At 36.5% G+C, this 26,424-nt stretch overlaps 1 protein-coding gene across 1 annotated transcript in view; it reads right to left on the bottom strand.

Moving 5' to 3' along the window:
• Positions 1-18,732, bottom strand: part of LOC149773244 (dual specificity mitogen-activated protein kinase kinase 5-like) — a 106,846-nt gene extending 88,114 nt beyond the window's left edge. The window contains exon 1 of the mRNA XM_089946559.1: positions 18,571-18,732. Coding sequence (XP_089802685.1) covers positions 18,571-18,672 — 102 coding nt within the window. The 5' untranslated portion in view covers positions 18,673-18,732. The remainder of the gene's footprint in view (positions 1-18,570) is intronic.
• Between the last annotated feature and the right edge of the window lie 7,692 nt (positions 18,733-26,424).

The raw sequence follows: 26,424 nt of genomic DNA, 5'->3' as shown, positions 1-26,424 counted from the left end.
TGATTATCATTTCCTTGAAGATCTCAAATTATGAATCACTGTGAAAACTTGTAATGCATTTTCCATGACTAGGTCTGAAGATACAATATAAATAACACTAATATGTAACACTTGATTTTGTGTTATTTCTGTGGATTTTTCTTTTATTCACAAGTTCAGGTCAAAAATAATTAATGGGAAGACACATGTCAGTTATTTAATTACCAGGATCAGGTACCAGTTATTAGATTAAATTTTTTTTTGTTGCTGCAATGTAATTTCAATAACGAATTACAATGCAGTCAAGAAATAAATCTCAATTACCTCTGTGGAGATTTCTACTTTAGACTTCTGTTCTGACAAAGGCTTTCACAATTAGGTAAACATGTACGCAGACATGTGCAAACAAGGAATACAAATACAAGAAAAGATAAACTCACTGAATGTGCCACTTTGCTAAAAACAGAGATTTATTAAAAAATGATACAAAATTTTGCCTTAAATGAACACCAGTGTGAGTGTGTGTAATGAAGTATGTATGTATGTATGTATGTATGTATGTATGTATGTATGTATGCATGCATGCATGCATACATGCATGCATGTATGTATGTATGGATGTATGTATGTATGGTGGCCAGTATTATTGGTGGAGGAAGAACCCGGGAAGAACCACCGACCCATGAGAAGCTACTGGCAAGCTTTCTCACATACCCACATTGGCCAAATCCAAGACTCGAACCCACGCAGACAGAGGTGAAATGGCTGTAACCCATAATGGAGAGCGTTTTTGACCACTCGGCCGCTCTGGGCCTCCTGTATGCATGTATGTGTGTGTGTGTATATATATATATATATATAGGAATACAGAAATTTACTGGGCAAGAAGAAAAATCTACTGGTCAACAGGACATTCAAGACTGTTTGCACAGTGACGACCATGGAGTTTCCAAAAATATTTCACCTCATGCTATGTACACTGCTTGTGTCATCCAGTACTCTTTCTGCGTATAAGATCCCTTCATTGCCTTTATCAAGATCTCAACTGCTTCTGCATAAATGATCGTTTTAACAGCTCCAATTTGTATGTATGCATATACCAAGCTTGATGGCACACAAGGACAATACTGTCCAATTAAAAGTTTGATTTTAAAAATGTACAAGATAAAGAATTGGGAAAAACATCTTAAGATAAAATGTTCCAAATAAATGTAAAGTGTACAAACATCTTACAAATTCTGAAAAGGCAATGCTCAAGGATATAATGCCCTTAAAACATAGGGTAGTCTCAGTTTATAACTATTTAAGCAAACTGAAATATTTTAATTTTAGAAAATGTGCATACTTGTATAATGTGTACCGGTAACTGCCAACCACTTTATGAACTTGCTGTAAAGTCCAAATGCAAACAAAACTGCACACACCCCTGATCTGATATTGTTTGTTCTAATGATTACTCCTAGCAAACTACATAAACCCAGATGTACTAGCACTTCATGCAACAGAGGATTTGGGTATTTGCAGTTGGATACATCTTGTGCTTAAATATATATGGTAAATAAGACTGAGAATTGATGCAAAACCTTTGTTCTACAAAGTGCATGCACTCAAATTCTCAAGACTGCTTCTTTTGATCTTATCTATCTTGCAGGTCTTTGCAGAGAGAAAATTATCTAGAAAGATAAACGATACAGGATATTTTATTTACAACGGTAACCTGAGTAACATAAAAACACCAAAAACTATTTAACCAATCTGATGTAAAAAAAATTACTACAGTTACAACCCTACATTTTAAAATATGTAACAGAAAGAAAGTGAAACCAACAATTAAAGTAAGCTCGACAAGCTATTTATTTCTCAACAATACAAAGTGAAAATTCAATTGTGAATTAACTATAGAATGTCCCCACTGAATTCCAACAGTCTTGAATGTCCTGCTATAACACAATGATGCAATCCAGAATGTATTTGAATGAGTGAATCCAAACATGAATAAGCACTTTAGTAATTCCAAATAATTTAAATAAATAATTCCTCTCCAATTATATTTGAACGTAACTGTAAACTCTTATTAGAAATCGATTCCCACAGACTGACCTAAAACAAGAATGAATTATTTATCAACTCCCTATTTATGCACATTTTCACTAGACCTAAAACATAATATCAAGAAAGCTTTCCCAAAAAAAAATTTAGTCAACTATACAAGACTGGCGGGGCCCCGAGTGGCCGAGTGGTCTAAAGCGCTCTCCGTTACGGATCACTGCCATCTCACCTCTGTCTGCGTGGGTTCGAGTCTCGGATTCAGCCAATGTGGGTATGTGAGAAAGCTTGCCAGTAGCTTCTCGTGGGTCGGTGGTTCTTTCCGGAGTTTTCCCAGGTTCTTCCTCCACCATTAATTCTGGCCGCCATGTATAGCCTATCGTGTGCTGAAAAATGGCATTAAACCCTACAACAACAACAACAACAACAAGACTGGCAACCATACCATTTACAACTTACAATCATAGAAAAAAGTTAAGTACCGAATATAAATGAAATATATATAACACTATATATTTCATCAGGCAGGTACTAAAATAATTCATATCACAATAAACCAATACAGATTAAGTAACAGTACAAGCCATTAATAATAGTACAAGCCAACAGTAACATTACAAAGCCAACAGTCACTTTACAAGGCCAATAATACTGTATTTTCGCGTATATAAGATGCGTCTTATATAAAATTTTACTTACCACGCACCCTAAGTGCATCTTATATTCGTGGGCGTCTTATCTAATTATTTTTTTACACAAACGGAAACTCAGTCAACAATTTTTATAATAAGCATTTACTAAAAATACTGTTTGTCTTGATTTAAAATCAATCTATTCATCTTCATCGTCATCAGTTTCTGCTTCAAATCCATTGAAATTTTCATCGAATTCACTCTTGTTGCCGAATACCTCCATAGCCGCTGATAATCGATCCTCATTGGAGTCAGTAGTATCGGATGTCCGAAGAACTGATATCTGTGGCCGGTTCTGGAATTATCCCACACTTTCTGAAGCCATTGATGATTGTTGTTGTTTTCACTTTCTCCCATGCCCGGAGAACCCAATCACACACCTCTACGTACATTGCACGACATTGTCGAACAGCTGGCGTGAAGGTGTGCTTACCGCTAGTCATCCAACGATCCCATTCCTCACGAACAAAAGTCCTAAATGGATGAATGACAGCAACATCCAAGGGCTGGAGCTTACAAGTCAGACCACCTGGTATAATGGCTATGTGGACTCCAGCATTGTGGATGTGTTTCTGCACAGTTGTCTCCTTATGGGCAGCCATTGCATCAAAAATCAGAAGATATAACTTCTTGAAAAATCCGCCTATTCTTGTTCTGAAGCACTTATCCGTCCAGGTCTGCATCACCTCTGTATTCATCCAGCCTTTTTATTGCAGACAACAACAACTCCAGCTGGCAAAGTTTCTCTGGGCATGGTTATCCTTTTAAAGATAACAATGGGTTTCAGTTTTCCTCCTGCAGCTGTGCAGGCCAACACAACAGTTAAGTTCATTCGTTCGTGTCCCGTGGTATCAACCGCTACTGTCTTTACTCCTTTCTCTGCCACTGATCTGCTAGCTGGAATATCGAATGACACTGGAACCTCATCCATGTTGATGATGGCATCATCTGCCAACTTCAGTTCAGTTATTTCCTTCTGAACAAAGGTGTTGTAAACATCCAATTTATTCTCCCAATCGTCTGAAAGCTTCTGTCCAACAGTTGTACGTGCCCGGACTGCAAGGTTGTTCCGTTTCATGAACTTGTACACCCAGTTCCCACTGCCACAAAAGTCCATGATCTTCATTTCTGTAGCAATAATTTGAGCCTTGAGTTTGATCGATATTGTTGAAACCGCACGGTTACTGTCACGTTGCGAACGTACCCAGTTGGCAAGATTTTCTTCCAAGTTCGTCCATCTTGCCTTTCTACCTCTACGAGCTCGTTTCCTTGGATTCATCTTCTTATGCTCCTCTTCCTCCAACTTCCAGTCACATAAATTCACGTGCAACTAAAAATTAGTTCACGTGCAACTAAATTCTCTTCCAGCAGCTCTGTTGCCATGCTCCTTGGCAAACTTGATGACGTCTAATTTAAAATCGGCCATATATGATTTTCGCTTCGTTATCGTGAAAATTTTATAAATGCTCAAGAGATTGATCATTCATTTATTTATAACATGAGATTGATCCCACGTATACCCTATATACCGGTATATACCAGTGTTTACTAACCCCAGCCGCTGAAGCCTAGGCCTAGTGGCCTAGAGGAAGATAAGATCAAACGATAACCGTTGCGGCCCTGCCTCAAACAATTCTTTGAGCTTCAGCCAAAACGGTCAATGAAGCCTTTTTTACATTAGGTGAGTGATCGAAACATTGGAGATATTTGCGTTTATGACAATGGAAAGTACATGTACCGGCAGCCACTTTGATGCACGTGGTTTGAAAATGGATGTTTACCAGTACATATTTGAACAAAACAACACACAGAATTATTCAAAAGATTTTATTAAACTTTACTGGAACAATAATGTAATAGTACTTAACAAAATAATATTAGATACAGATCAATACCGTAAGTAACTTATAAGTTTTTAAAAAAATCAACGCTATATCATCTGCAGTCAAAATAGGGTTTGCTCAGTTAGGCAGATGGCGTGGCTGAGTGTGTCTTATATTCGTGGGCATCTTATTTAAAATATTTTTTACACAAATCGTCAAAACCCACGTCTTATATATGGGTGCGTCTAATATATGCGAAAATACAGTAATATTTCAAGCCCAACAATAACATTACAAGGCCAACAGTAACATTACATGGCCAACAGAAACATTACAAGGCCAACAGAAACATTACAAGGCCAACAGTAATATTACAAGGCCAACAATAACATTACAAGGCCAACAGTAACATTTCAAGTACCAACAGTAACATTTCAAGTACCAACAGTAACATTTCAAGTACCAACAGTAACATTACAAGGCCAACAGTAACATTACATGGCCAACAGAAACATTACAAGGCCAACAGAAACATTACAAGGCCAACAGAAACATTACAAGGCCAACAGTAACATTACAAGGCCAACAAAAACATTACAAGGCCAACAATAACATTACAAGGCCAACAGTAACATTTCAAGTACCAACAGTAACATTACAAGGCCAACAATAACATTACAAGGCCAACAGTAACATTTCAAGTACCAACAGTAACATTACATGGCCAATAGTGATATTACAAGGCCAACAGAAACATTACAAGGCCAACAGTAATATTACAAGGCCAACAATAACATTACAAGGCCAACAGTAACATTTCAAGTACCAACAGTAACATTTCAAGTACCAACAGTAACATTACAAGGCCAACAGTAACATTACATGGCCAACAGAAACATTACAAGGCCAACAGAAACATTACAAGGCCAACAGTAACATTACAAGGCCAACAATAACATTACAAGGCCAACAAAAACATTACAAGGCCAACAATAACATTACAAGGCCAACAGTAACATTTCAAGTACCAACAGTAACATTACAAGGCCAACAATAACATTACAAGGCCAACAGTAACATTTCAAGTACCAACAGTAACATTACATGGCCAATAGTGATATTACAAGGTCAATGGTAACATTACAAAGCCAACAGTAATATTACAAGGCCAACAATAACATTACAAGGCCAACAGTGGTATTACAAAGTCAACAGTGACATTTTAAGTACCAACAGTAACATTACCAAGCTTACAGTTACATTTCAAGTGCCAACAGTTAATATTACATGGCCAACAGTGAAATTACAAGACCTGCTGTAACATTACAAAGCCAATAGTGATAGTACAAGGCCTACAGTAACATTTCAATGCCAACAGTGTTATTACAAAATCAAAGTAACATTTCAATTACCAACATTAACATTACAAAGTCAGCATTAACATTTCAAGTACCAACAGTTATATTACAAGACCAGCATTAGCATTAAACGGCCAACAATGAGATTAAAAGGTCAACTGTAATATTACAAGGCCAACAGTATATATTACAAGGCCAACAGTTATATTACAAGGCCAACATTATCATTACATGGCCAACACTGATATTACAAGGTGAAAAGTAACATTTCAAGTACCAACTTAACATTACAAGGACAATAGTGATATCAGAAGGCCAGTAGTAATATTACAAGGCAAAAAGTGCTATCACGGGACCAATTGTATCATTACAAGGCCAACTGTAATATTACAAGACCAAGAGTAATATTACAAGGCCAACAGTAATATTACAAGGCCAACAGTGACATCACAAGGTCAACAGTACAGTGCTTTCACAAGGTCAACTGTATCATTACATTGAAGGCCAACAGAATATTACCAGGCCAACAATGACTTTACAAGGAAAACAGTGCTATCACAAAGCCAACTCTAATATTACAAGACCAATATTAATATTACAAGACCAACAATAACATTACAAGGCCAACTGTAATATTGAAAGGCCAATAGTGACATCACAAGGCCAATTGTGACATCACAAGGCCAACTGTATCATTACAAGAAAGGCCAACCTCAATATTACAAAGCCAACAGTGAATTTACAAGGAAAACAGTGAATTTACAAGGAAAACAGTACTATCACAAGGCCAACTGTATCATTACAAAGAAAGGCCAACAGCAATATTACAAGACTAACAGTGACTTTACAACGACAACAGTGACATAACAAAGCCAACATAAAAAATTCAAGGCCAACATTAACATTACAAGGCAAACTAAAATATTACAAGGCCAACAGTAACATTTTAAGGCCAACAGTAACATTTTAGGGCCAACAGTAACATTTTAAGGTCAACAGTAGCATTTTAAGGCCAACAGTAGCATTACAAGGCCAACAGTAATATTTTAAGGCCAACAGTAACATTACAAGGTCAACAGTAACATTACAAGGCAAACAGTAACATTACAAGGCCAAGATGAAAATCACAAGGTCAACAGTAATATTCAAAGGCCAAGAGTAACATTACAAGGCCAAGATGAAAATCACAAGGTCAACAGTAATATTCAAAGACCAATAGTAACATTACAAGGCCAAGATGAAAATCACTAGGTCAACAGTAACATTACAAGGCTAATAGTAACATTACAAGACCAAAAGTAACATTACAAGGCCAACAAATATATTACAATGCCAACAGTAACATTACAAGGCCAACAGTAATATTTAAAAGCCAACAGAAACTTACAGCAGTTTAAAGACAAACTATCAATATACATAATGCAGATATAAAATTTTAACATAAAAAGCCCCAATGATTTGTACATTTTTGATACATAAAGGAGGGCATGCATATGAAAATTAAGATAATAAATATGAAACATTTTTACTTAAAATTCATATAGGAAATGAAGGTGCTTGAAATTTTATTTTAAACTGAAAACCTAACTAAAAAAAATATATTAGCGGTATGAAGCATAGTTTAAACCAAAGAAACTCTGCACAGAAATGATAACCTCAAGCTGGACAGAATATCTTTCACAACATCCCATCTGGCCACGAGATTGACAGACATGACAAGTGTCAAACATGTGATTAAAGGATCATAAATAGAATTATTTTTGTAATATTAAAAATTAACTTTTGACAAAATACAAATGTATGGAGTAAAAAAAAATGATCTTTTTAATTGTGTCATGTGAAATGAAAACATGCTGTTAATATTACTAAATTTGTTACAAGATTACTCAGGAATTTCAGTTTGTTCCTTACTTATGGAAACTACATTAGTACAGGTACAATGAAAAAATACAGTGATGCATACCACAGGAAAAAATGTGCATCTCTATTACCTTCCCATTTTATCTTCATGCTCAGAAAGAAAATATATATGTTGCCAAAAAGCCACAATGAAAACATCAAGAATTCAACTTAAACAGCATTTTAGGTGCCTTGAGTAATTTTTCTGAAGAGTCAGACTAAAATTCAAATGAATGTAAGTGTTATTTTCCCTGTTTTTCTTCATAATCAGCGTGACAATATATCCATTCCTTTAATGATGAAGATGAATGGAAAGACAGCAAAAACTGTATGACCGGTCTACTTAAATGTAGGGATTATTTAGTAGAGGACTGGGTTCACTACATGACCCTAGCATCTGGTAAAAAAAAATATTTTCATGTTAGACTTATCTCTATCATAAAAGTACTCATCCTAGGGCATCATAGGCACATGCTGATGCCATGATAAAATGGTAGTGGAATACTTAAAAATACAATGTTAGCCAGAAATATACCCTTTTGGACAATACATGTATTGAACACAGAGCCCATGCATTTCCCACAGCGATATTTTGTCAAGCAAGAGTTAAGGTAAATCATGATATAATATGAAATAACTAAGTTGGTCCATAAATACACTATTTATTAAAATTAAAGCCTTAATTTTGCGGAATTTAATTCTGTTTATTAGCACATGTGGCTATTCATGAGGACCAGCATACTTCAAGGAGGAAGAACTGGGAAAGGAAGAACCACTGACCCATGGGAAATAATAAGCAAGCTTTCTCACATACCTATGGTGGTCCAGCTGAGATGCATACTCCTACATACATGTTAATACTCCTAGCAAACTTTTCTTTTCTTCAAAATGCTGTGAATTTGTTCTGAGATGTCAACTTGATGAAAATAAATTACAAAAATTCCTGTAGAGAATCAAGGCTGAAAAAATATGGTTGTACCTAGTACAATAGAGAGCAAGCTATTGAGAGATGAAAGATATATACTTGAATCAAGCACAATGAGTCCATGGCAATTAGATAAAAACTTTAGTAAATGACTCAAAATGAGTAAGAATTAAGTTGATCTAATTACTCTAGGAAGACATGCCTTTGATAGAAAAGAAACTGTTTCATTATTAGGCTGCAGTTCAACAAATACACAGCAACTTTTTAAAAAATTATGTTTGATAATACTTTAACATTATGATTGCTCTCTGCTACCTCAGAATCTAACCCTCCACGAAAGACAAAGAAAAGTATCCTTCTCTCTATAGGTCATATAGACAATGGGAAGCTACTCTTACCAATTAACTTCTATTGTGTTATAACCAGTTTTCACTTTGCAAAACCTATAACAGGACTTCTGCATTGTGGGGAAGGAAGGTAAGGATTTATACTAATGCAATCAGGAATTAAGTCTTATTAGAAAAACAATTTACAAGAAAATTTGCTTCCTCCGTCAAATGCATTACCAGATCTTATTAACAATATGAGAAAAGGTAAGAGGAGGAAATGCTGAGTATCCTACCTGATTAGCTGTGTCTTGAGGAAATGCTGAGTATCCTACCTGATTAACTGTGTCAAGAGGAAATGTGAGTATCCTACCTGATTAACTGTGTCAAGAGGAAATTCTGAGTATCCTACCTGATTAACTGTGTCAAGAGGAAATGTGAGCACCCTACCTGATTAACTGTGTCAAGAGGAAATGTGAGCACCCTACATGATTAACTGTGTCAAGAGGAATTGTGAGTATCCTACCTGATTGTGTCAAGAGGAAATGTGAGCATCCTACCTGATTATCTGTGTCTAGAGGAAATGCTGAGCATCATATCTGACTGTGTCAAGAGGAAATGCTGAGTATCCTACCTGATTAACTGTGTAAAGAGGAAATGTATCTTACCTGATTAACTGTGTCAAGAGGAAATGTGAGTATCCTACCTGATTAACTGTGTCTAGAGGAAATGCTGAGCATCCTATCTGACTGTGTCAAGAGGAAATGTGAGTATCCTACCTTATTAACTGTGTCAAGAGGAAATGTGAGTATCCTACCTGATTAACTGTGTCAAGAGGAAATGTGAGTGTCCTACCTGATTAACTGTGTCAAGGGAACAACATCTCTTCTAAACACATAAATTTCTCTGAACATTAATTTAGCACAGCAAGAGACAATTTGCTTATACACATCCAATGGTGTTTCTTGTGGGCTTCCATAATCAATTACTGTCTCACAATCAAAATTTTCCATGCAAATCCAACAAGAGTGGCAAATTCAAGGCTGGGGATAAGGTATGTTTTCATGTCTGCAGCTACCACTAACTCAATAACATTCAGTTCTCTCCTTAACAAGATCATGTCATGCCAGTGGGTATACTGTCAGCTGACTCCGATATGTCCCCAACTAAGACAATACCAGGCTTAAGGAAGTCATTTGTATTTCATGAACTAAAATCTTCTCTAGTCATACTTGAGCCATTGAGTTTAAAGTAAGCTGATTTAGCCAAGTAGACAATGCTACATTCAGCAGTCTAGAAAAATCTTTTACACTTGAAGCAGCTGGAAAGGTCTTTTACACTTGAAGCAGATACTGTCCATTCAGCAGTCTGGAAAAATCTTTTACACTTGAAGCAGTCTGGAAAATTCTTTTACACTTGAAGCAGATACTGTCCATTCAGCAGTCTGGAAATGTCTTTTACACTTGAAGCAGTCTGGAAAGGTCTTTTACACTTGAAGCAGATACTGTCCATTCAGCTCAGATAGCATCTGATGGCATGTATGGGGTCATGAAGCTTTGCCTCTCTTGACAGACTGCAGACAGGGCTCAAATACTTATTTGTTGGATGACTAATGACAGAAACCTGTCCTTTGAAGGGAAACCAGGTTGTGCTATTAGAATGAGTGATGATCAAAACAAAACTGCCTGCAGTTCGCATCTATGGACATCATAGGATGCTCAATCACTCTTCACTCTGAAGTTAGCATTATCATAGGTTGCTAGTCTCGTAAAATAGATGCTGCAGTAAAGTGGAAGATGGTGGTTCAAACTTTGGTCACATGTTTGGTGATGTCAAAATCCAGGAATTATTTGGAATAATGTAAATATACTCTGTCTGGATATTCAAAATTGGACAAGTCAGAGATTTCTTTCTTGAGGTCAACACTGTCTCTTCCATGAAGCATGAACATCATCGTAACATGGAATGGTATCCCTTAACTATAATAGAAGCTAACTTCTTGTCTTCAAAGAGAAAGATAAAGATGTTCGCCATCCAGGAACAGGTACTGAGAGTGCTGTTACATAATGGATGTCACACCCGTCATTGAAAATAAATAAAATCCCTTCTTATGTCTTCAAAGTAGAAGGTCTTCAGCTGTTGCAATCTTCTCCACGACTGAAGTTCCAAAGTCCTTTTTGATCAGGATTTCCCTGAAAGGAGCCAGGTGTGAAAGAAGGGTTTCTCTGGACATGGATGGAATTGTGGCACCCTCAAGAGCTGGATGGAATGGTGGCACCCTCGAGAGCTGGATGGAAAGGTGGCACCCTCGAGAGCTTGAGAGGAGTGGAGTTTACAATGACTTCTGTGCCAGTTTGAGATTTAGAAGGGCTTGTATTAGGCTGAAATATTTTTCTGCCAGAAGACTGATGAGTGGAAGTCTTATTTACAAAAGTGTGATTGTCCCTTTCCCTTCCGCCAGCCAGTTTGCTGGTTCTCACCAAAATGGCACCCACATTGTCAGTCTTTGAATCTTTAGAACCCGCTTGTCAAAACTGGATTTTATTATGCTGATGGCATCAATGAAAAAAGAATTAAATGACATTATCTGCACTGAATGCTGACACTGAAACAGCAAGCTCATGTGCTTTCATTACTTCCAAATTCAGGCAGCAAAGCTCATTCCAGCAATGGACATTTTTCTTGCGCACTATGCAAACCACTCTTTATTTTAAGGTCACATCTTTTCTCACCCACTTAATGAAGCCTTTGTCTTACAGCCAACTATTGCAGAATGTTTGCTTCCCAGGCATTCTGCAATGATCACCTGTTAAAAAGACTGTTGCTAATGAACCATCCTTTCTTGGTGGAAACATGTGATGAAGTAAAAAAGTGTGCATGCATTAATCACATTATATGAAAAGGACACTATGTACAATGTCTGATTACTTCCCTTGGATTCTGATTATGGCAGAACAGACAGCAGATTATGGAAAAATCAAACCGTACTGCCAGTTTTTGCACAATGTTAAAAAAAGACTAAAGAGCAAAATTTTTCATTATATTTTATTTTTAAGCAAATTCTCTCATATTCAAGAAAGTTCAATTTCACCGGTGAAAAATCAAAAACTCTCAATACCTTGAAACGAGGTATTTATTTCTCAAAAATTATAATAGTAATAATAATAATAATAATAATAATAATAATAACAATAATAATAATAATAATGCCCTTATTTAATGAGGGTAAACTCAATTAAATACAACTTGAGTCCTTCTAACAAAAAAAGTATATATGAATACATCTTTATGTACATTATTCGCTCTCATGAAAATAACTATTTACAAGTAAACAAATCTACAAATACATGCTAAAATACATTATGAAAGTAGGAGAATTTACCTGCATTAATAAATTCTTGTTTCATCTCTCGAATAACTTTCTTTTAAAAATGACTTTCAGCAAGCTCTTTTTGCATACATAGCAGTTAATGGTCACTTATACTTAGAGATACCTTTAGGTTATTCTGCAAAAATATGGCATGAGTATGATATTTGTTCCTAAAACAACATTAGGTACAAAAGTAGATAGATGTTCATAAACTGAATTTATATATATAAGAAATTTTTACATACTTTTTATAAATATGCTAAAATAAAAGATGCAAAAAAAGCAAGTAATAAATTTTAAGAATAACACTGCAATAAATCCCAGAATGCACACATACTTTTCCAGTTCATCAATATGTAAGTTTGAAATACTGCATGTATATTTCTTTTGAAGGATTTAAGTTAATCAGTAGATCAGCAGGAAGTTCCGTATTTTGAACCCTGAATACTGTAGACTTCTTTTGAATTGTTCAGTACAAAGTTTTAGTAATTTTAAATTGTTAAAATTTGATCTTTGATTATATGGAGAAAACATTAAAAACAGAACCACTTTCTGAATTTTATTATCTGGTTTATTTTTAAACATTTTAATTATGTCAACATGTCTAATGATGATACATCAATGGGGACAACATGCCTAATGATGATACATCAATGGGGACAACATGTCTAATGATGATACATCAATGGGGACAACATGTCTAATGATGATACATCAATGGGGACAACATGTCTAATGATGATACATCAATGGGGACATATCTAATGATGAGACATCAATGGGGACATGTCTAATGATGATACATCAATTGGGACATGTCTAATGATGATACATCAATTGGGACAATATGTCTAATGATAATACATCAATGGGGACATGTCTAATGATGATACATCAATTGGGACATGTCCAATGATGATACATCAATGCAGACATGTCTAATGATACATAAATGGGGACAACATGTATAATGATGATAAATCAATGGGGACAATATGTCTAATGATGATACATCAATCAGGACATGTCTAACAATGATACATCAATGCAAACATGTCTAATGATACATAAATGGGGACAACATGTCTAATGATGATAAATCAATGGTTACAACATGTTTAATGATGATACATCATTGGGGACAATATGTCTAATGATAATACATCAATGGGGACATGTCTAATGGTGATACATCAACTGGAACATGTCTAATGATGATAAATCAATGCAGACATGTCTAATGATACATAAATGGGGACAACATGTCTAATGATGATAAATCAATGGTTACAACATGTCTAATGATGATACATCAATGGGGACATAACGACTAATGGGGACAACATGTCTAATGATGACGAGCTACTCATATTTCTTAAAGCTTGTAAATTATGCCTACTTGAGAACCATATTGTTGAACAGTAGTCAATTGTTGGAAGTATATAAGCATTATAGCAACGAATTCTGGGGTCCTCTGTCAGATATTTTTTTATTCTACTAAGCAATGAAATTTTAGATGTGAGGGATCTTTAGACATTGCTACTTGTTTTTTCCACTTAAGACTTCTGTCAATGATTACACCTAACAGCTACTCACCATTTACATTTAGACATTGCTACTTGTTTTTTCCACTTAAGACTTCTGTCAATGATTACTCCTAACAGCTACTCACCATTTACATTTTGAACTGCCTTATTCCTAATGAACAGTGATATATCTTTCTTTAACTTTGAATGTCTTTTAGATAAGCATGCAATCTGTCTTAGATTCAAGGACTATCAATGACCCAAAATGAACTTTTATGTAAAACATCCACTTCACTGGATCATTTTCAAATTCCATCATGAAGTAGGTTAACAAAAAGAGAGGGGGTTTGGATAACAAAATCCAGAGACCCTTTAGCATGTCTTAAACCAACTGTCATCTTCCCAGAATGGCTGATCAAAATCTGATATTTAAAAAAAGGCAGTCTGGTGCCCCAATGAGGCCACCAGAGGGCATGGGTAAAGGTGCTGTATGCATCATATAAAACAACATTTGACTCAAGTATACCACTGAAACAAAAAAGTGGATATTTAAATTTAAATACAGTGTAATTGGATTCATTGAGTTTAAATACTTTGTGTGGAATGAATTAGGTACTTTAGTTATTTAATGACTTGGACCTGAAAATGTTCATTGCTACAGATAGGAGATCTTTGCAATGCTATGTTGAATGAACTAAAACACTTCCGCTGTGTACAAGATAGTCAGGCTAGAACAACATGTAAAGAAAAGTGTGCAAGCCAGTGCAATTTTACTTCAAAATTCAAGTACCCTTCCACATAAGTATCAAAGTCCCAAGACCTAAAGTCTAATCTTGTTCAAAGGGGCCTCACCTTATTATTTGGAAGGAGAAAATTCCAAAGTCATCCATTTGAAGCCTCATTCATCAACACTAGAGATGTCTGATTTGATGGCTGGCAAAAATAAATGTGTTCACACATATTGCATTACTGGTCTGATACTGTAAGGCTGAATTAGCCACAGATTATGACACTAAAATGCGAACTGACCTGCAATAACTGGTTCTGCAACAATGATCATAACAGACTAGCAATACGAGTCATGAATTTTTTAACTTTGGCTTCTCATCCATTGGCATATCCAAAAAGCTGCATTAACCCAAAATTGAAGATAATGAAACCCCAGCAAAAATGAATAAGCCAAACAAAGATGCAAAAAGTATGACAAACAACCAAACACAAAAACAAATTGGCTGTGGGTCAAATATGATTGGGATACTGGAAAAATGTTGTTTTCAACCTGTTTGTAGTTCCCTGATTTAACTGTCCAGTGCGTTATACCATGGTACAAGAAACTTCAAGTTTGACCTGATTCAGGCAAAACACAGAACATTTGGCATGTGTAAGACAGCAACTGGATAAGCCTAGTGAATATAAAGAACATGACTGTGCTGTAGCAAATGCTCCAATCATTAAAGAAATGATTAATCCAAACAAAGAGCACATAAATTATATGTTCAATACTGCTTACTTTTTGCACAAGATTTTTTTCCGATTTTTAACTTTTTTTGTACTTGGCAGAAACAAGATGGTGTCAATTTAGGTGAAAATTATATTAATTCCTATGCATTTATTGCATACTACCTTCTGGATCCAAATCTGAATGAGATCACTGATAAGGACAGATTGGTAGAATCAGGAAAGCCATTCTGAATAGCTAGACAGTATACAATGTGTACATGTGTTTCAGTACAGTATACAATGTGTACATGAGTTTCAGTACAGTATACAATGTGTATATGTGTTTCAGTACAGTATACAATGTGTACATGTGTTTCAGTACAGTATACAATGTGTACATGTGTTTCAGTACAGTATACAATGTGTACATGTGTTTCAGTACAGTATACAATGTGTACATGTGTTTCAGTTTTCATCACGTTAAACATATTAATTTGATTTTAACTGAATTTATCTAGAGTCCTGTGACAGTGAAAACAATGACCAGATAAGACTAGTGGACATTTTATTTAGATAAGTAAAGAACAGAAAAGTAGATAAGTAAAGAACAGAAACTGCATTGTTCATAAAAAATTACTTTATTCATTTATTAATCCTTGTATGTGTAGCTATGCTTTTGTATTGAATTTATGTTCTTCACAACAGCTCAGTAACACAGACCTATTTATATCCATGTCAGACCTGGCTCCCTCAAAAGGTGACAGGGTTGTATACACTGCAGCACACTAACAGATCATGTCAGACAGAGGTCTAATGGACAAACAACAGCTACAGTATATGTTGGTGGTATAAAGAATTTGGAAAATTAAACTCAATGCCAACCACTAGTTCTTCTCATCTGGACATTTAGCCACTTCATGCATGCCCAACATGTTTATGGGGACTGCAACACTAGCCGGTGGGACTCCTATTTTTATTAAAATCAGAGTCCTGGACTCCTAGTTTTAAAATCCTAGTGAGACCTCTGATATATATGGAATGGTGATACACATCATTCCATGTATATAAGGTTATCATCATTTTGTGTTAAATACATAGTAAAGATTAATACCCATTTCAATAAGAAAACTGTTCTATGAAGTTGGTATATAGTACATAAATTTGAATAATACTGAGCATTAAAAGCTCATTTAGGGCCAGGGTACAATTACTGAGGGATGGTGGTGATAATGATACAGTATGCAGTATTGACAATAACTGCTCCTGATGGGAAAAATGTCCAACAACAATTCACACATTTTTCGTAGCTCTGGTTAAGTGATGCATAAGCACTTTGTTAATTTTAATATTACAACTCTTAAGTACCAAATTCTTCATCAATTTACCATTTTACACAATGCCATCTCTGGAATGACAATAGAAATATTGATCTTACTGATCGCGATTACTGTCAGAAAAATGTTATGATCAAGTAAAATCAAAAAAGACCGAGTGATGTCATTACATGGATTGCACCACGAATTGGAAAAATGTAAATAATTTGTATTAAAATCAAAGTTTGTTTTATTATTATCATTACTAAAACAATTACAATTTCTGATATTTACTGCTTAAATAATGGTGTTTGTGAAGCATTTTCTATGGTTTGATTGGATGTAAACGGTCACGTTATACTATCTGGAATTGTTTACACATTGATAAATTCTGCAGACTACTTTTGGTTCCCTGTTTCCAGATCATCTGATGTGAATTTTTATCTATATCAATGCCTTGCACCCTAATAACAATAACAACAAGCTCCCAGCCAACCACTCCTGTGATTTCCAATCAAAAATGACAAGCCACAGATTAAAATAGACCATTAGAAGTTAAAACAATGTAATTGCACAGACCTTCCTGCACTCCAACACTCACCACTTTTGCTGAAGAAGGCATATGGCAGGCTTTAGAAGCCAATATTCAGATATTATTGCATTTCATCTTGACAACATGTTACAGCAGCGGTTATTAAAAGTCAGGGTCATATGTCAACCAAGGGATGTCACTAAAAATGGATACAAGTTTGCTTTTGAAAGAACGAAATGCGTAGAAAGTAACAACGACGTTGCTATAACAAACACATACCAAAAGCAAGAGTAATTTTCATAAAAAAGGAATATTCCTAGTTTAACCGCAACAACCATTTTTTTATATAATAAAATAATGATCATATGTGTTACAATATATCACTGGCATGACCCGCTATGACATTTACCCCATAGAACTGTATAAAGAATAGATGAATCTTGGATAGCGAAGATAGGACTATGTATTCTATCACAGTTAAGAGGCTAATGAAAGAAAATTTTGATGTACATAAAAGTGAATGCTTTGTTGATTAAATCTGCTAATCTGATGTTAGAAAGGAAGTAAATTGTAATTATAAGGATTAAATGATCATGGTTGGGTATTTATCGATGTGTCAATTTTACCTAATCACTCACAAAGTCAGTGATTAGGTAAAATTTACAAATCGATAAATGCCCAACCATGATCATTTAATCCTATAATGAAGAAAGTGTTTAGAGAGTTTCATTTCATTCAAGACTCTTGTCATCCTTTTAATCGCTTTTGGTATTCCCAACTTCTATCGCATTCCTGGCAACTGAAATGTAGGCCAATGGAACTTGAAAACATGCCAATATGCTTGTATGAGAATTTTAATTTATTAGAAAAAAGACATCAAAGTAAAGTCTGACTCAAACATTATGACTTTAATTTGTAGAAAACCATCAATATGGACTGCCAGATGTGTGAGATATTCCTCAAAATTTGACCTATTATTCCAATGTTAATTGACATTAGAACACGCTACATGCTTCTCAGGGTTGATGTCTTACATTGTAGGACTAGATGTACCCCAACACACGCACCCAAAATATGCAAATAATTGTGTATTTAGGTTTTTTAGTGTATTTCGGTGTTTCTAGTAACCGGAGAAAGGGAACAATTTACTTCCCATTATTGAAGTAAATTTTTATAATATTGATAATAGTCGCTAAAATGTTCCTGCGAGCTAATGTTTCTTATCATGCCATGAAACTCCGACTCTAAATAAACTTTATCTACTGTCTTGTCTGTTAAGTATATTCTAACGTTATAACTACCCCTACCGAAATTTTGAGTACACAATTGTACAATTCTTACAAGAGCTTGATGAAATGTTATTTCATCCGGTTGAACCATCCAGTCGAAGTCTTGTTCTTGTTCAGTTCTTATTCTCAACGTGAATGGTGGTGGTGAATTCATATTAAGAACTGAAACAGCCTATCATTCTAAGGAGAAATAAAGCCTGTGGGCGCAGCCATCTTTCTTTGGTTAATATCAAAATAAAAAACCGGACTCGGAAGATAAACGCGGAAGATGACTGAAATGTTGTGCTTGTGGCTCGGATTCGGTGTTAATAAAAAAATTATTATTATTATTATTATTAGTAGTAGTAGTAATATTAGTATTGTTGTTGTTGTTATTGTTATTATTATTATTACTATTATTATTATCATTATTATTGTTGTTGTTGTTGTTATTTATATTATTATTATTATTATTATTGCAATCCCTTTACTCAGTAGCAAAAATCTGTATTTCCTCCAGCAGACGTACTATCGTAAGAATTGAATTTTTATTAAAATAAATGCAGATGATACATCGCTGCATTCGTCGTATTGAAAATCTCGAAACTTGACTCGCTAAAGTGAGTGAACATAATCACTAGCGCAGATTCTTTTCTTAGAGTGGAGAGCAGAGAAGACCGTATGTCAATGTGTACGTAAATCTTACATAATTTGTTTGCAAAACATCCGAGTAAGTAACAAATCACAGACGCTGTTTCCATGGAGTTCATGAGCTCTTGGTGGAGTAATCACGTGAGCAGCAGAGAAAGTGAATCCCACAATCGCTTAACAGAGCCTTCTATCGAGAACATTTTAGATAGAAAGATTATCTTTCACAAAATAAACCCTTCTAGTCAGAAAAACATGACAAAATAGGCTTTCTCTGCTGACTAGAAGGGTTATCTCATGAAAATATCTACCTATACAACTATTTCTGTTAGCACAGGGGTATCTCGCGAAAACACTCGGTGGCGTCGTCACTTTCTCTGCTGCTCTGTGAAAGTCCGTGGCAGAGTTTGCTTGTCGTCGCCGTGCTGTTTAGTTAAAAATTGTATCTAACCCAACTCGATACCGTGTTCGAGGATCATGCAAATTTATCGTTACAAATCCGTATGGTTTTGCCTGAGCACGACTAAAGAAATTTCTGAATTTATTTATGTCCATGTCGCCGCTGCACCAAGTCAGATGTATATTTCGTAATGTGTGTATGTCAACGCCGTTGAACAGCGCAAGAATGTCACAGTTGTCCCTGATCACTTTCGGGATTTGTGTATATCGTTGAGTTACATAAATCACATCCACACTTTTATGTCTGCCGCGTGAAAATATCCTGGCAGGGTTTGTTTGTTTGTCCAACATCACATCGTCGTAAATTATTGATGCTCCCGTCAATATCATCGATACCCGGCGACTCAGCGATGCCAGTAATAAATTCAATAATATCATCACCGTCATTTATCGCCGCTGCATTCTCATTAAAATCTTTTAACACGTTGTAGCATCGCTGATCGTCCACAGATGGTGCTACCAAATACAACTTATCCCACTTCATCCACTTCATTATTAAATTAAGTAACAACTGCGTCTTACCCGACCCAGATGGGCATATAATAATCATTCGGACAGAATTTCGTAGCACTGAGTTATGTTTGATTGGCTCTCGTCGTTTTGTAGCAGAAAAGTCAGTGATCTCCATTAGATATATCATAAAATAATATGAATTTATATTGTGTGAAATGTAGAACACGTACCCCAACTGCAGATATAACAACCACTACAACAAAAAATAATCGATCTGCGCTTACAGGCAAGTGTGAACGATGTTCAAATTTATTTAAAAAAAAGGAGGTGATATCGCAGCCAAGTTAACAGCGCTGCCAGGAGCTCCGTGGGCTAAATACCCAGGAGAAAAAACATCTTCCAGGATATAATTACTGTGGTCCTGGAACCCGACTTGATATCAGACTTAATGACCAGAATCAGCCCAATCCAGGTGAGTATCCGATAAATGCTATTGATAAGGCGTGTCATGCTCATGATGTAGCTTTCCGAAGTAAGGATTTGCAACAGCGCCATCTCGCGGATGTGAAATTAATTCACGCGTTAAATGCCATCACTGATAAATCTTTCAAAGAAAAGTTAGCAACCTGGTTAATAAAATCTGCAATGAAAGGTAAATTTGTGCTAGGTGCTGGTATATAATGGAGTCGATTTATTATTCCCCAAGCGGATATTGGAGAGGTAGCACAGCAATTAGTAAACTCGCTGAAGAAGCAAAGTTACGAGAGTTACTGCTAAAAATTGGTTATCCCGACAAGCAATATGGCAAATTTCTCTGCCGCGTCCTAAACAAATTCACTTTGCGCATTTCAGTGTTAGTGTGCCAAATGAAGTTCATCAGGCTGATATATTACTTCTGCCACACGATACTATTAAAATCCGGAGACGTCAAAACACATACAAGTACGCGTTAACTGTAGTTGATGTTTCAAGTAGATACAAAGATGCTGAGCCTTTAACAACTAAAACAGCATCCGAGGTTGCTTCTGCGTTTGAACGAATTTATCAACGAGGTGGTGGACCACAGAGTGGTCTGCGATGGCCAAATTTATTACAAGTTGATCCTGGCAAAGAATTTCAAGGTGTAGTATCATCGTTGATGAAGCAACATAACGTCACCATCAGACGAGGACATACTGAAATTCACCGTGATCAGGCAATTGTTGAGCGATTCAATCGAACACTTGCTGAGCGGTTATTTGAATATCAATACGCGAAGGAATTCATTCAGGATACGAGATCGCGTGAATGGGTTGCAAGATTACCAAGCGTGATAGCTGCGCTAAATAATGAAATTACTCAAACAACCAACATGAAACCTGCCATCGCGATCACAAAAAAAAAACATATACCCGTACGACATGATTCTTCAGCACAACCAGTACTGGGTAATGTCACTGTAAGATATTTATATGAACCAGGTGAACTTGAAGGCGGTAAACGAAGAGCGACTGATCCCATTTGGAGTGTTACCACACACAAGATATCCACCGTGACAAGATCCACTGGCAGACCAGCAATCTACAGGTTGGATTCAACTGCTCCTCAACGTGGATTCACACGTGAGCAATTACAAGTAATTCCCGAGGACACACAATTACCACCCCGATCACTTAACTAGCGCCAAGGGTGCTAGCACCCCGACGTCGATTACACTCATGACAGGTCAGCATGATATTATCGCGTGTATGACCGCGACTGTTATCTTTTCTATCTACGGTGAATTGTTTTGGATTATTACTCGAATACTGCCATAGCATTATACAATTACAGCTCGCACAGTGATTATTCTGCTGTTGTTTCAGCGCAACAACGAAGTCATCATCGAGGTCGAAATCGCGATTATTTTTTTTGTCACTCTGTTTGTAACCGGCGAGTTTTTTTCTTATTATGTCGCTGTTGTTTTCATTATTAATTTTATCAGCTATTGAACCTTCCAAGACAATTCTTCGCAGGTGAGATATTCTTCTGACTCTGGACACAGACAAGTAGACCAAGTTTGACCATTCGATTCGATCATCAACAATGCAGACAGTTGTATCACTGATAGTTAGTCCTTGAGATGAATGTATCGTCATGCGTATCCCAGCGTCCACGGGGATTTATTCATTTTTAGTGCATCTTTGACAGCATTAATATCAACTAACACAATATCATTCAGTACTAAATTCTGTTTCCTTGACTCTGTCAAGTTCCCAGGAATATCAACATCTATATTCTGTAACCGCGTATCAGCTGGTCTATAACATAACGGCACTGGCAGCATTGGAAACTTTTCTTGTTGTAACTGAAATAGCTGCTGTTGAAGTGTCTCTGACTATCTTTCTACTTGCCACTATCAGATCGTTTGGTTTCCACGCGCTCCAGAAGTCGCTTATTGAAGTTTCAGGAATCATCTCGCGCATAATTTCACATTGAATTTTATTCAGTTGTAATCTGATTAATGTTTTAAATTCCTTCAACGTTGCATCAAGTGCTCTATGATCATCATACACTTCTTCATAATAATCAACAAAATCTTTTAACCACGAATGTGGGGATACGCCGACAAACGGAGGTGGCTGACCGTGATCGCCGCACATTATCACTGCAGTATTCGCTGTTAGCAGCCAATCAAGAAACGTTTTTAACGTTTCCAACGGCACCGTACATATCTCATCCCAAATTATTTTCTCGGGAATATATTTTGTTCCCATTCGATCTGACGTCCACACACCGCCGCTGTATTTGAAAAAGCTGTGATAAGTACAAGAATTGACTCCTCGTTGTTTCATCTCCCTGGCAAGTCTGTGTGTAGGTGTTAGCACAATCATGTCTGAATTTCGAAATAATTCAATCGCTCGAGTTGTCTTACCAGACCCACCCGGCCCGTTTAAATAAACAGTTTTGTGTCTGGTGATTGGATCATACTCAGATGGTGCGTTCGACATTTCTGATAATTCTGATTTCCAATAATTATCCTTAATTGTAACATCAGCAGATTCACAATATTCATGTAACATCTCCGCTTTTATTCTCCACGAACTCCATGATTCATCGTAAAAGTCTTCGACTTTCTTTGTAAAACGAGACAGTGATTCTAAGTATCTTTTATTGATGCAAAATGAATCCGTTGCAACTCTAACTGCGGTGTCAGGAAATCGATTTATCATTGATAGTAAATTTATAGAAACATAAGCTGGCATCGAAGATCTAAGATGTGTGTATTGAGGCGATTCTCCGTCGATATAACTTACAATTGTGCCCAACTTTTTCCCGTCGGACAAGAGCGCGTCCTCCCGCTTACAAAATATATTTCTCGCAACGGCATCAGCAATTATAAAATCCAATTCAGCATCATCGATAATCAGTCGCGAGTGATGTAGTTTGTGATCATATGCAGCACCTTGAGTAAATTTACCGATTATTCTTCGTCCGAGATCTTTTGCTGTTTTTTCACTATTGCTAAGTTTGATCTTGAGAACTTTAGGAGCCTCACCGATAATGACATCCATGGGAGTATTTGGACTCTCTCGTGCAAACTCGCTAATAACTTCATCGACACTGATACGCTCCGGTGTTGGTAACCAAACTGAGGTCTGCGGTCGATATGATATGATTGCTTCACTGACAGTCAACGATACCAGTATTCGGCTGTCAAGCATATATCGCAATAACACTATTGGTACCCAGCGCTTTTCACTGAAGTGTCTGCCAAACCAAACATAACAGCACGGATGAAGTCTCGCAGCGAATTCAAACGAAGTCACACGAGCAAATCCTGTCAAATCAAAGTCGGGTAAAGGACCGTTTATAGCAACTCGTGTCATCGAGTTCGTGGGATGTCCAAATCGCTTAAAGTATTCGCGGCACTCGCCCATCCCGAGAAAGCTTCCCGGATAACACGCGATCATATCCACGGAAATCATATCCCGGTAGTCATACCGGGTATTCCACAGCCCGCCATGCCCATACTCGACACAGCTTAATTGTATATTCGAGAGAAACTGACTTTGGGTTGGTCTCCACGAATTTCTTTCTCTTGCTGTGTGAGCGGCAACACTCTGAATTGTAAAACAATTAACCAGTAACTGCTCAGTGTTTTCTGAATATTTCTCTGCGAGTTTTTTCATTTGTTGTTGCAACGACTCCGTCCGGTATAATTCACCGTTGGGTTTTACAAATTGATCATACTCGGAATCTTCGGAGCTTTTAAACAACCACATCGACACAGGGTCGGTTTTGCTTATCTGTTTGATAGCATCAAATATATTTCCCGAATAATATTTCACAACACGATCCCGCGGAAATATCGTAACTGCGTTAGTCCAAGCATGAGCGTTATGATCAATGATATTTATTGGAGCCCCGTATCGATTATATTTCGATTTGTATAATACTTCCTTTGTTATCGTTGTTACGGTTATGGGAAATCTTAATGCGCTTTCTAGCTTGGCAACATCGTTTATTGACGCTCCTGTGTGTTTGACCCGCTCAGCCCACGCTGCTCTCTTGGACTGTCTTAACGCAGTCAAACCGTTTCCGCGCATCGCATTTTTAAAATGTTCCATTACTCGCTCGGCTACACAATTCAGCTCCAACGACGTAGTCGTCCTCATCGGGGTGAGTTTATCAATTTTTGGTTTTTGTATCGGATAGATTCCATAAATGACTGCAGTCGCAGGATACGCTCGAGCGTAATATGGTTTATCAATCCCGGTCAGCATTCCTGGCTTGGAATCTTTACTTAACAGAATGGTCTTTCCGCTAGCAAGAACAGGGTCGAGTTTGTCACGGATAATCCATGTATCAGAATCTGCTTGCACAATAAATTTTATTCTGAAAAAAATATTTCCGACCACCTTGATGTTCATCAGCGGTGAGATAATCAATAATTGTTTTTGCTCGTGCATCATTCATTGTAGCATCGATGACTTTGTCAACGACATTGACAGAATCGTCGCGGTTAATTTTAAATGACGACCACACGTGAGATGCGCCGTCGTCGCGGAATTCTTTTTTGGCATTTCTGATAATATTAAATAGATCAGTCAGGGATTGTCGTCGTAAGTCCCGGGTTAGTCTGTCAAGATCGAATCTCCCGGCGCCAACTGCAGATAACCTCGGAAACTCCTCCATATTATATTTAAGACAAATATTTAAATAAGAAATATTATATATACAAATGAATAATTGCAAGTGGTTAAAAGTTGCATTTGTAACAGTCTGTAATAAGTCCTGCAGGAAGGAATTCTGCGGTGAACACCTACAAAGCATCAAACGAGGAAGCACAGGACCTATACCATTCCTGCGATGTGGTATTGGGATCAGAGGTAAAAGGCAGTTGTGTGCAGGATGCGGAGGAAAGCGATACCGTGAACTCAAGCGATATTACAATAAAAAAAATAATGGAGATGCGCTGAAATCCGAGCTTGATTATATAACTAAGGTTTCAGACAAATTATAAATTAGACAAATATATTATTATATAAATGAATCAAGAATTTGTCCCACATCCAACCATTAAAAATTACGAAGCATCTCGCGAGGGAATAGTCAGAAATAGCAGGTTGAAAAAACCAGTTGGTGCTGTTGGTAATGCTGGTTATCTACGATTTACTGTTGGAAAGAAAAGTTATCTCTGTCACAGGTTTGTGTTTGAGGTATTTAACGGAGTGATCGGAGACGGTCTTGTAATTGATCAGGTTGATGGCCAAAAACTTAATAACTCTCTTCAAAATTTACAGGCCATCACACAGAGAGAAAATTCTGCACGAGGTGGCACTGGTAAATTTGTAAAAATTCCCAGAGCTGTCAGATCTTTCAACATAAATACCGGTGAAGAGAGAATTTTTCGGTCAATGGCCGCAGCTGCCAAGTATTTCGGTATTTACCCGATGTCAGTCCAACGTGTTGCAGAAAATATAATCAAATCTACCCTCTCAAAAAAAATATAATAAGCAGAAGATTGTTTTTCATTATCACTAAAATCCTAGGATTTTTCAAACGGAGATAACTCTGTTAAGTATATTTCATGCAATTAGTTCCCTCCCTTTGTGCAATACTCCTTGAGATGTTGTTGTGGGTAAATTTATTCAGTGCGGCTTAGCGGTATATTATTCACAGGTAACACTTCCGCGTTTATAGGTATTTTTCAATTCAGTGTTTAAAATTCAATTCAGAATTTGTTAACTGTCTGTTACCACTACAGAGGTAAATCGTTTACAGGTAACACAACGAGCAGACGGTTTTCTGTGCACAAGGAAGTAAATAACTTCCTTTTATTCCTTAACAAAGTCAAGAATGATTTTATCATAGATAAAGGCGCAATTATCTATTTATCTTTTTT

This window comes from Sinohyriopsis cumingii, unplaced genomic scaffold, assembly GCF_028554795.1.
Source record: "Sinohyriopsis cumingii isolate HCF-2022 unplaced genomic scaffold, ASM2855479v2 utg000744l, whole genome shotgun sequence".
NCBI classification, from domain to species: domain Eukaryota; kingdom Metazoa; phylum Mollusca; class Bivalvia; order Unionida; family Unionidae; genus Sinohyriopsis; species Sinohyriopsis cumingii.
This window is presented reverse-complemented; position numbering and strand designations above follow the sequence as displayed.